The sequence below is a fragment of the Vitis riparia genome, chromosome 18 (assembly GCF_004353265.1).
Source record: "Vitis riparia cultivar Riparia Gloire de Montpellier isolate 1030 chromosome 18, EGFV_Vit.rip_1.0, whole genome shotgun sequence".
Classification (NCBI taxonomy): Eukaryota; Viridiplantae; Streptophyta; class Magnoliopsida; order Vitales; family Vitaceae; genus Vitis; species Vitis riparia.
Window position 1 is genome coordinate 34,129,555 of NC_048448.1, and position 12,519 is coordinate 34,142,073.

General features: G+C 32.1%; 1 protein-coding gene and 1 pseudogene across 1 annotated transcript; both read left to right on the forward strand.

The window, feature by feature from the left end:
• Positions 1-6,614: 6,614 nt before the first annotated feature.
• LOC117905759 lies at positions 6,615-7,353 on the forward strand (annotated as a pseudogene).
• A 3,710-nt stretch (positions 7,354-11,063) lies between these two features.
• Positions 11,064-12,519, forward strand: LOC117905760 (TMV resistance protein N-like). Its single transcript, XM_034818634.1, has 2 exons — positions 11,064-11,542; positions 12,282-12,519. The coding sequence occupies exons 1-2, from the start codon at positions 11,064-11,066 to the stop codon at positions 12,517-12,519; spliced, it is 717 nt and encodes a 238-aa protein (XP_034674525.1).

Sequence of the window (12,519 nt, forward strand, 5' to 3'; positions counted from 1 at the left end):
GAAGTTCAACGACCCAAAAGTTTTGTCATTTGGCATGACAAGCTAGGTCACCTAAGGTCTTCAATGATGCATCGAATAATTGAACACTCACATGGGCATCCACTAAAGAACCAGAAGATTCTTTCGCCCAATAAATACTCATGTACTTCCTGCTCACAAGGTAAATTGATAATCAGATCATCTTTTACCAAAGTCATATCTGAGTCACCAGTATTTTTGGAAAGATTACATGGCGACATATGTGGGCCTATCCATCCACCATATGGACTATTTCGTTATTTAATGATCTTAATAGATGTTTTTACTAGGTGGTCACATGTTTGTCTTCTTTCTACACGTAACGTTGCCTTTGCTAGACTCTTTGCACAAATAATCAAATTATGAGCACAATTTCCAGATTATCCAATTAAGACAATACGTCTTGATAATGTTGACAAATTTACTTCTCAAACATTCATTGATTATTTCATGTCAGTAGGGATAAATATTGAGCATTTTATTGCTCATACTCATACCTAAAATGGTTTATCAGAATCCTTCATCAAACGTCTCTAATTAATAGCTCGACCATTACTAATGAAAACCAAATTACATACTTCCGCATGAGGACATGCTATTATGCATGCTGCAACTTTAGTCCTTATTTGACCTACAACTTACCATGAATACTCTCCTTCACAACTTATGCTTGGAAAACAACCAAATATCTCTCACTTACGAATCTTTGGTTGTGCAGTATATGTACCAATTGCACCTACACAACACACTAAAATGGGTCCCTAACGAAGACTTGGGATTTATGTAAGTTTTGATTCTCCATCTATCATAAGATATCTTGAACCTTTGACAAGCGATGTTTTTACAGCCTGTTTTGCGGATTGTCATTTTAATGAGAGTGTTTTCTCGTCATTAGGGGGAGAAAAGTTGATTCCTAAAGAACGACGAGAAATTAGTTGGAAGACATCTACTATGACCCATCTTAATCCTCGTACAAATCAATGTGAACTAGAGTTCAAATGATCATTCATTTGCAAAATCTTGCAAATCAATTACCAGATGCATTCATTGATACAAAGAAAGTGACAAAATCACATATCCCGACTGCAAATACTCCAGCACGGATTGATGTCCCTGTAGGACAGTTAACAAATGAATCTAAGATATGTTTGAAATGTGGTAGACTTGTTGGCTCAAAGAATGTAACTCCCCAGAAAAGGAGAACTCGAGAAAAACTTGGCACTCTAAAAGAGGCCATCAAAATGACTGATCAATTTAAAATTGATAAATCTATAGCCTTAGAAGAGGCACAAATAATGCAGAAAGCCCTTGAAGAGCCACATATTGAACAAAAATCCCCTCAAGAGATACATATTAAACAAGAAGCCCCTGAAGAGCCACATATTGAATGAGAAGTTCCTGATAAGGCACAGGTACCTGAAAATTGTGAGATCTCAATAAGTTATGTACACACGGGAGAAAAATGGGATCAAAATAATATTATTATTAACAATATTTTTCCTTTCCAAGTGGCCTTTGATATCATAAGAAATGATGAAGATCCCAAACCACGAAATGTGGAAGAATGTTGACATAGAAATGATTGGCCAAAATGAAAAGAAGCTATACAACAGAGTTAAACCCATTAATAAAACGAGAAGTTTTTGGACCTGTAGTCTAAACACCTGAAGATGTAAAGTTTGTTGGGTACAAATGGGTATTTGTACGAAAGTGCAATGAGAATAATGAGATCATAAGATATAAAATGCAATTAGTAGCACAAGGTTTCTCGTAGAGACCTGGTATTGATTATGAGGAAACATATTTTCCCATCATGGATGCAATCACATTTTGTTTCTTAATTAGTTTGGCAATCTCAAAAGGATTGGATATGCATTTCATGGATGTTATTACAAAATATTTATACAGATCCATGGAAAATGATATATACATGAAAATCCCTGAAGGATTTAAATTACTTGGAACAAATAGTACAAAGCCTCGTAGCATGTACTTAATCAAGTTACAACGATCCTTGTATGTATTAAAGTAATCTGGACGGATATGGTACAATCTCCTTAGCGAATTCTTGCAAAAAGAAGGGTATGTGAATAACCCTATATGCCCATGCATCTATATTAAGAAATCAAAAACCGAATTTGCAATTATTGCAGTGTATGTTGATGACTTAAATCTTGTTGGAACTCTTGAAGAGCTCATAAGAACAACAAATTACTTGAAAAAGGAATTTAAGATGAAAGGTTTTGGAAAAGCAAAATTTTGTCTCAATCTACATATCGAACATTTTCCAAATGGAGTTTTAATACATCAATCAACATACATTAAGAAAGTTTTGAAGCGTTTTTATATGGATAAAACGCATCCTTTAAGTTCTCCAATGGTTGTTCGATCACTTGATGTGAAAATGACCCATTTCGTCATTATGAAAAAAATGAACAGTTACTTGGTCCTGAAGTACCATATCTTAATGCAATTGGTGCACTTATATATCTTGCCAATTGTACACGTCCAGACATTGCTTTTTATGTCAATTTATTAGCAAGATACAACTTTGCTCCAACTCGAAGACATTGGAATGGTATCAAACATATATTGCGTTATCTTTGCGGAACTACTGATATGAGTTTATTTTACTCAAGGGAATCAAACAATTGCTTGAACATACAGATGCAGGATATCTTTCAGATCCACATAAAGGTAGGTCACAAATACGGTATGTGTTTAATTGCAATGGTATTGCTATTTCATGGAGATCTGTCAAACAAACAATGGTGGTCACATCATCAAATCATTTAGAAATACTGACAATTCATGAAGCAAGTTATGAATGTATATGGCTAAGATCTATGATCCAGCATATTCGGGAATCATGTGGACTTTTCTCTATCAAATGTGACCCGACAATATTATTTGAAGATAATGTTGCATTCATTACACAAATAACAGGGGGTTATATTAAAGGAGATAAAACTAATCGCATTTCACCAAAATTCTTTTATGCACATGAACTCCAGAAGAGTGGTGAAATTGATGTGCAACAAATATGCTCAAGTGATAATCTATGAGATTTATTCACAAAATCATTGTCAATCTCAACATTCAAGAAGTTAATACACATGATTAAAATGCATCAACTCAATGATATCGACATGAGGGGGAGTATGCTTGTAAAAAGGTGTTAGTGTACTGTACTTTTTTTTTCTTTTATCCAGGTTTTGTCCTACTAGGTTTTATTGGCGAGGTTTTTAACGAGGTAGTCCTAACATACCAAGAAAAGAATATTGTACTATTTTCTTTCGCTAGGTTTTTCTAATAGGGTTTTTTACTAGCAAGGTTTTAATGAGACATATTCTTTTAATATGGTGATCATCCAAGGGGGAGTGTTGTAAATACAGTGGTGAATGACTACATTGATGGTTATTTATGAACTCCATTTACTCATCTTTAAGATGAGTAATGGGAGCTTATATTGTTAAGCCTATAAAAGGCTTTTTACACCCCATGTAATAAGCATCCTGAGCAAAAGAAAGATATTCTCTTCTTCTCATTCTCTCTCTCTTTCTTTCATTCTCTCAACATCTCTCTTCTTTGATTTCTTTCTTCTCTATATATATATTATTAAGGTAATACATAGTCATCTCTACTTTTATTTGAGTCACATTTATTCTCATTTTACAACAATAAGATAACTATCAAAGTATTTACTACAAACAATGAATTGTAAATGTAAAGTCAAGGTCATAAAATATGCTCTCATTAAACATGAACAAATGAGGGAAAAAAGATTTAAAATTAATAATAAGTTAATTATTTTGACTTAATATTAGAGGTTATTTTTATTTTAAGATATCGTATTAAATTATTTAGGGGTTCTTTGATTAAAAGAGTAATTGAAAACCTAGATTTTGAAATTTAATTGATACCATTTTTTGTTCATAAAAATATCCTTACTTTTCTTTTTTTTTTTGGTAAAAATAATCATTTTTTAACTACATGTAAATACTTGAAATTGTAAAAAATATTTCTATTAAAAATATGTTACTTTTCAAATAAAAATATAAAAAGGGTTACATTTATAAATATAAGAATTATTTCATATTTTAATCAATTAATTCTTATTTTAGCATGCTTATTAATAAGGGGAGTAAGTTGACCCACCAAATCTCCTCTTAAAAATAATTTAATTAACTTATGTTCGCTCTACCGCATCACTTTTATTTGGTTTTTATTTTCTTTCCTTTTATCCCATCCACTTCAACTTCGGCAATTCTAGAATTCCTATCATTTAAAGTTAAATGTATCATCTTTTCATTTCCTTAATAATTCAAAGAATTAATTTTGGTTTTTTATATTTTATAAATTTTATTTATTATTTTTTTCCATTTTTTTTCATGAATTCTTCCTAATATTCATAATTATGTACCTTCCTTTTTCATCTCTCCATTGCTTCCATCGCTTAAAATTACAGTATTGATCATTGACTCGAAGAAGTTCCAAGCCATATTGGAATCTTGATTTGATAACAATTGATATACAAAATAAAATAATTATAAATTTGAAAAAATTATAAAAATATTATATAAATTATAAAAACATAGATATAATTAAATAAACTTAAAATATTAATAAGACAATTTTTTTTTGGATTTAATTCTCAATATGCCATATAAATACATTTAATTTATCATTAAATCTCGTCCCAAACCGTCCATATCATTTTGGTACTCAACCATTTAATTTAATTTAATTTAATATGCTACCATCAATGTAAATTTTTTCACTTTACCAGTTTGAGCTCCCAATCTCCCACATTCGCACGCCGCAGTTGCCGTCAAGACCCACAACAGACGATACCACCTGCAATTGCAATTTGCAACTATGCAAGACCCAACACTGGAAGGGAGCAATCTGACTGTGAGGGGTTGCCTGGCCAACGTCGACGTTGTAAGATTCAATCTACTGGACGAGTTACCACCGCCGACACTAAAGCTCCACCCTACGGTAATACTCAATTTTTAGGAAAATCAGGTAAGTAAATCCTAAATCATGCCCTTAGTGGTTTCTCATCTTATTTTCGAATAGGTCAGGGGTTTTGGGTTTTTTCTTCTTCGTCTTCTTTGATCTTCTGGGTTAAAAGCTCCAATTTCAGAATCATGGGTGTCTGCTTTTGAATGGGGAATCTCTAATTTTTATTTTATTTTTGAAAATGTTATGATATTTTATTGTGATGGCAAAGAAAAAGAGAATGTCTGAAAATTTTTCTGTAATCTAACCGAGTCGAACCGAGTTAACTCGGAAACTCAGACGAGTCAATCGAGTCTTAACAATTCCGTGCCGAGTTTGTGCATTATATCGTATCTGGTGTTGGTCTCGTCGCGTCAGGTGTCTAGGCGGATACAACTCGACCGATTTGAACCGGACTCTGCTGATACTTTGAACCATGACTGCTTCAAAATGGATGCTTCTTCTTCTTCTCAACATTGGAGGTATGATGCCTTCCTTAGCTTTAGAGGAGAAGACACCCACAAAAGCTTCACTGCCCATCTCTATAAGGAGTTGTGTACCAAAGGAATCAACACTTTTATCGACGATGACAAACTTAGGCGAGGCGAAGTCATATCTCCAGCACTTCTTACTGTTATTGAAAACTCAATGTTTTCTATCATTGTTTTGTCGAAAAATTATGCATCTTCTAGCTGGTGCTTAGAGGAGTTGGTGAAGATACTAGAGTGTACGAAAACCAGGGGATAGAGAGTTGTCCCCATTTTCTATAATGTGGATCCATCTGATATGCGGAAACAAAGGGGAAATTTTGGAAAAGCCTTGACTGAACATGAAGAAAATTTGAAGGAAAATAAGAAAAGGGTACAGATCTGGAAGGATGCTCTTGTTGAAGTTGCAAATTTATTTGGCTGGGATTCGAGAAATAAGTACTTTTCTAAATCATTATTGTTATGTTAACATTAACAATGTTGCCCACTTTAATGCTCTTTTCCAAATTCTCCCATTAATTATTAAGAAAAAAAGGTTATACAGATACCATGTTAATATTGTGTTATGAGAGGAGTAGGTTTGTAGAATACTGCTTTTTCAGTTTCTTATTAAGATGTCATAAACTTGAATATAGGCATCCTTTCTAAGGAATTTAATTTCTGTTTACATACAAGACCTCCATACATGGAATTCCCCATTCTCTTTTTCAATGCATATAGTTGATCATTTGAAAGAAGTTTATGTCATATTGGAACTATATTTATTAGAGAAATTGGATTAATTATACTACGATGATCACTATGTTAATTTATACTTATTTCCTCGTCTACCTATTTTTTTGAAATGCACAAACCTAGGTATCATATCTTATTCACTTTATTTTAGTTTCCTTTTATGTTGCCATGGACTTATTATATGTTTTTCAAATGTGGCAGGTATGAGCCTATGCTCATCCAGGAAATTGTCACAGATATTTTGAATATATTATTTCATATATCCTCAAGTGATGCCAAGAACCTGGTTAGAATAAATTCTAGCTTACCAGCAATGGAATTGCTATTATGTATTGAGTCTAGAGAAGTTCGAATGGTAGGAATTGGGGTATGGCAGGCATAGGTAAAACAACTCTTGCCAAAGCTATTTATCAGCATATCTCTGGTCATTTTGAAGCTTGCTCCTTTCTTGAAAATGTAGGAGATGATTTGGAGAAACGAGGGTTCCTTGGATTAGAGGAAAATTTTCTTTCTCAACTATTGGAGGATAGAAATCTGAACATTAAAGGACTCAGTTCTATAAAAGTGAGGCTACATTTCAAAAAGGTTCTCATTGTCATTGATGATGTGAACAGTTCAAAAATATTGGAAGTATTAGTCGGAAAGCATGATTGGTTTGGTCAAGGAAGCCGAATCATTGTAACAACAAGAAATAAGAACTTGCTAGTTATGCATAGAGTAGATGAGGTATATGAGGTTAGGAAATTAAATAATGATGATGCTCTTGAGCTCTTCAGTCATTATGCCTTTAAATAAGTCCATCCCCAAGAAGATTATGTGGAGCTGTCCAAGCGTGTAATGGTTTATGCTCAAGGGCTTCCATTGGCTCTTAAAGTTTTAGGTTCATTTTTATTTAGCAAGAGCAAGCATGAATGGGAAAGTGAACTGGCTAAACTAAGAAGAATTCCTAATATGGAAATTCAAGATGTGCTACAAGTGAGTTTTTATGGGTTGGATGACAAAGAGAGGGATATATTTCTAAAAATTGCATGTTTTTTTAAAGGAGAGGACAAAGATTTTGTTATGAAAATCCTAAATGGTTGTGGTTTCTTCCTAGATATTGGAATAAGAGTTCTCATTGAGAAGTCCCTCATTACTATTTCAGAAAATTTTTCCTTTTTTTATTTTTTAATTTTAAAGAATTATGTTTGGCTGTCCTATTTTTTAGTTTCAAGAAGAAAAAAATCATTGCTCTTATTGATATTTTTTATCTTGCAAACACCAAATCATACGGGGAGCATAAAGTAGTTTCATTGGTTTGTGAAAAAGAGTTCGACTAAAATAAAATTTTAAAATTATGAATATATAATTACAGACTAAAATAAATTAAAATCCAAAAGTTAGACCTACCTAAGGGTCTCCAAAAAGCCCGCGGCCCACGGCCCAAGCCTTGGCCCGGCTTAGCGAGCTAAAGCCTGGCCCGAGCCCGGTCCGAGCCCATTACTGGATGGGCCGAGCTATGGGCCCCAATTTAGGCCTAGTCTGGCCCGGCGGGCTGGCCTGCCCATAGGCCCATAGGGCCACCACTTAAAAATATATATATATATATATATATATATATATATATATAATATTCAAGAAATAGAAAATACTACATTAATAAAAATATTCATTGCTAACTATTTTATTCATTGAATGTATACATTACATTTGAAAATGTGGGAAAAATTTACATCACTACAAAATAAATACATCCCAACTAGGTTGACACCTACTTATTTGTCAATCATTTGTACTTTTCAACCACAAAAATAAAAATAAAAATATGACATACATTTAGTAAAATATTTTAATCATTATCTCTTGGCAGTGATGGCGAACTATCGCAAATCCATGAAGATCTTGATGATTTTAGTTTTTCCATATCGACAAGCATATTTTCTTCTTGAATAGAATCAAATATCCTTTTATCTGCTATTGCCCAGTCTTTCACACATATATTTGCTTCAATAGAATCCGGCGCTAAGCTGCATCGTTTATCACTAACTACTCTTCCACCTACACTAAAAGTAGCTTCTGATGCAACTGTACTCACAGGAACTGTTAGTACATCACGAGCAATGATAAAAAGTACATGATATTTGTGTTGGTGTGATTTCCACCATATTAAAATATCAAAATCTTCATCATCTTCAAATGAAATTAAATCAATATTGAGATATCTATCTAAATCAGTTGTGTTGTTTAGAGAACTATTTGTTGCCTTCTTTCGACTTTTTAACATTTCTAGAGCTCCTTTATAAAAAGATGAAGAGCTTGTAGGTGTAGGTGGTAATTTAATAGAACTAATATCATCACCATATTTTTATTTATAATAGTTATATAAATTATATAATAATGAATTTATTTCATTTTTAATTTCTTCAATTTTATTTGGTCATTAAAATAAATAATTGTTAACCATTCATCCAAAGCTTCAAATTTCAATCTAGGGTCCACAATTAAATCAAGATAAAAAATTAAAGGTATTTCTCCCCAATATTTTCTAAATTTTTCTATCATTGCAAATCCCACATTAAATATATCCAAATTTAAATATTTTTAAAGTACAATAAAAATATTAGTTATTTGCATGACAACTCGGTTTGAAGATGGATAATATACACCACAAAATTTTTTTGTTGAAGTATCAAATACTTCAAAAAGATCTCTTAAAAGATCTGCAATATGCCAATCATAATCATTTAATACATCAATATCTGCTTCACAGTCATTGCTAATTAATTGTATTTCATATAGTTTTACCACTTTTCTATATTTTATAATAGTTTGTAAAAGTTTATAAGTGGAATTCCATCTAGTGGGCATATCCAAATTTATATTTCTTTTTTTCATATTTAACATTTTGCAACAATAAAAAAATAATTCATGTTTTGCTTGAGAACTATTAAGACCTGCAACAATGCCTTTAATTTTTTATAATGTATCATCAATGTGTTTTAATCCACCTTTTACAATTAAATTTAAAATATGTGCACAACAACGCATATGAAATATTTTATATTGATCTTTTTTTATTTGCCAATATCGTTTTAATCTAGATACTGCTGCATCATTATTAGAAGCATTATCTAATGTTATTGTAAATATTTTATCATGAATGCCAAAATCTATAATTTCATCATTTATTAAAGATGTTATATTTTTACCATTATGTGGAGCATTTATTATTTTAAATGAAATAATTCTTTTATTTAATTCCCATTCATTATCAATATAGTGAGTAGTTATACATAAAAAACCACTGTGAGGTAAAAATGTCCAAATATCATATGTTAAACAAATTCTTCCTTCAAAATTTGTAAAAAAAATTTCTAAATTTTCTTTTTGTGTTTCAAATTTTTTTATAAGAATTCTTTTAACTGTATTTCCAGAGCAACCTTGAAACTGAGGATTAACAGCTCGTTGCATTGTTCCCGTATAATCATGAGTTTCCATGAAATTGAAAGGTTGTTCTGCTCTTATTATATAGCCAATCATTTCTTCACGACAATAAGATTCATCATAAGAAAATGTTTTTAAATTTTCACTTTCATTTTTACCTAATTGCATATAATTTCTAATATCTACATTATTTTTAGTTTTACAATTTTCATGATGCCTTTTTAAATGACTTGTACTTGCATTTGAGCCATCACTAAGAAGTTTGTTACAAATTTTATATTTTGCTTTTATTTCTTTTTTATTATTTTCTAAATTTATTTCTATTCTATCAAAAAAATTCCATATATTTGAAGTAAATTTTTTGCTATCACATGCATTAGATGAAGAACAAGAACCACTTGCCATAATTATAATTATTGATAAAATATTATGCTAAAAATAATAAATGTAAAATTAAAATGTAACAAATAAATAAAAGAAAAGGTGAAGTATGTTACTAAATTGGAGAACCAAAGCAGAAATTCCTTCAAATTTGAACTCTTTGAACTACCAATGCTTGTTTTTCACCACCAATAATATTGAATAATTTGAGACAAAATGCAATAATTGGAAATATTGTGGAATGGGAGAGAGCTTAAGAGTTGCGAGAACAGAAAAAATTGAGGGTATTTAATATTTATAGAGATTTAAATATTAGGATTTAATTTTTTTTTTTTTTTAAATGTCAAGACCATTCAACGGTCATATATTTGATATTAAATTATGAGTGGCATGTTCAACAGTCATGTGACCGTTGAACAGCCAACTCACTTTTATTTTTTTTTTAAAATCATACAATATTTCTAATATATATATATAACTAATGCAAAATAGTTACACAAAAGAGGGTTAGCTCAGTTGGTGGTTAACTCTCCTTATGGATCCATAAGGGAAGGGGTTCGAAACTCAAAATATTTTAACTTTTACCCAAGCCCGCCCAGTCCAACCAAGCCCACCCGCCCAGCCCGCCCAGCTTGAGGGCCCATAGGCTGGGCCACGGGCCTTAGATATACCAAGGGCCCGGCCTGGACAGCCCGTTGACCAGTCAACGGGCTCAGTGGCCCGCCATGGGCCTTTCTCCTTCGAGCCGGGCGGCCCGGCCCGGCCCGTTAGAGACCCTTAGACCTACCACCCATGTCATATGTTTTCTGATTTTATTTATTTATTTATTTATTTCCTGTGCAAATTAGTAAACATATTTAGATTTAGATGTAGTATTCAATTTCATGATTGCTATGTGGTATTGGGAACTATATAAACCAACCCTAGCATTTGTATTTGCAGACATCAATTTAGAGTTGAGATCTCAAACCTAGGACTTCATCTCTCTGCTGTCTCTCTCCCCTCTCTGCTTCCATGGCGGCTCCTTCTTTTGCCTCTTCTCAATGGATTTATGATGTGTTTCTCAGTTTTAGAGGAGAAGACACCCGCTTAGGCTTAGCTGCTCATCTCTATGAGGCCTTGTGCAGGAGAGGAGTCAACACTTTCTTTGATGACTACGAGATTAGGAGAGGTGAATCCATATCTCCTACACTTGTAAAAGCAATTGAAGGATCAAGGTGTTCTATCATAATTCTCTCTCAAAACTATGTGAGTTCAACTTGGTGCTTAGAGGAGCTTGTCAAGATACTAGAATGCAGGAATACCATGGGACAACTGGTTCTGCCCATTTTCTACAATGTGGATCCATCAGTTGTGCGAAAACATGAAAGGACCTTTGGAGAGGCCTTGGTTAAGCATGAAAAGACTTTGAAGCAGGATATGAATAAGGTGAAGAATTGGATCAAGGCCCTTAGTGAAGTTGCCAATTTAGCGGGCTGGAATTCACACAAGAAGTAATCTTTCAAAGTTCCTTTTTTTTCCCCTTTCCTTTTGGTTCTTACTTCTATTGTCATAGTTATTTTTGAGATCGCTAATTTAGGCCTGTCAAGTAACCGTTCTAGAAAAAGTTCTCTTATAACATCTTGTAGTTTTCAAGTGTTTTCACTTGTTTTCTAAAACTATTTTAAAAGCTAATTATATAAACACGAAAAATGGTTAAAAATATAACATTTCAAATATATACTTTTTTTTTTTTTTGTAAAAACATAGAAAACAAATTAAGAACATTTTAAGTTTTTAAACAAAATTTTATTCTATAAAACATTAAAAAATAATTTTCAAATAAATTTTTGTTTCATAAAATATTTAAGATCAATTTTCAAAAACTGTTTATTAAGTCTTATACTCTATTTAAAAAGTGTGTTTTATTTTTATTTTTATTATTGTTAAACAAGTTTTCCTATTTTTTTGTTTGAAAGAACATAAAACTATTTTTGAAAATAGTTATAAAACAAAACCTTATTTTCCGATTTTGTTTAAACATGGTATTTAAAATCTTCCACAAACAATGAAACAAGCTCAAAATAGAAATTTGACCCATTATACCTTGATCACCTTGTTAATTTATACTTAAGTTTCCTATTTACATTTCAACTGCATGGAGAAGAACTACAGAAAATCCTATGTTCTTTATTTTCATTGAATTTGGATTGCTGTACTACTTACTACGTGCATGTGCATATTACATGGTAGGCCTGAGCCTAAGTTTATCAGGGAAATAGTCATTGAAGTTTTGAAAAAGCTCTTCGGATTATCCCCAGGTGATGCTAAGTGCCTGGTAGAGGAAGATTCTCCTATACAAAATACGGAAGTGGTACCAAGTCCACACTCAAGCACTCTTCACATTGCCCCAGGACATTTTGACTACACTGAAGTTGATGACATTATTTCCCAACTTGTTTCGGAGATGTTGGATTCATTTTATATCTGA

Excerpts from the sequence above, each read along its gene's own strand:
- LOC117905760 (XM_034818634.1), top strand. The coding sequence starts at position 11,064 with ATGGCGGCTCCTTCTTTTGCCTCTTCTCAATGGATTTATGATGTGTTT. Across the intron at positions 11,543-12,281 it reads GGCTGGAATTCACACAAGAA|GCCTGAGCCTAAGTTTATCA; the intron begins GTAATCTTTCAA and ends ATTACATGGTAG.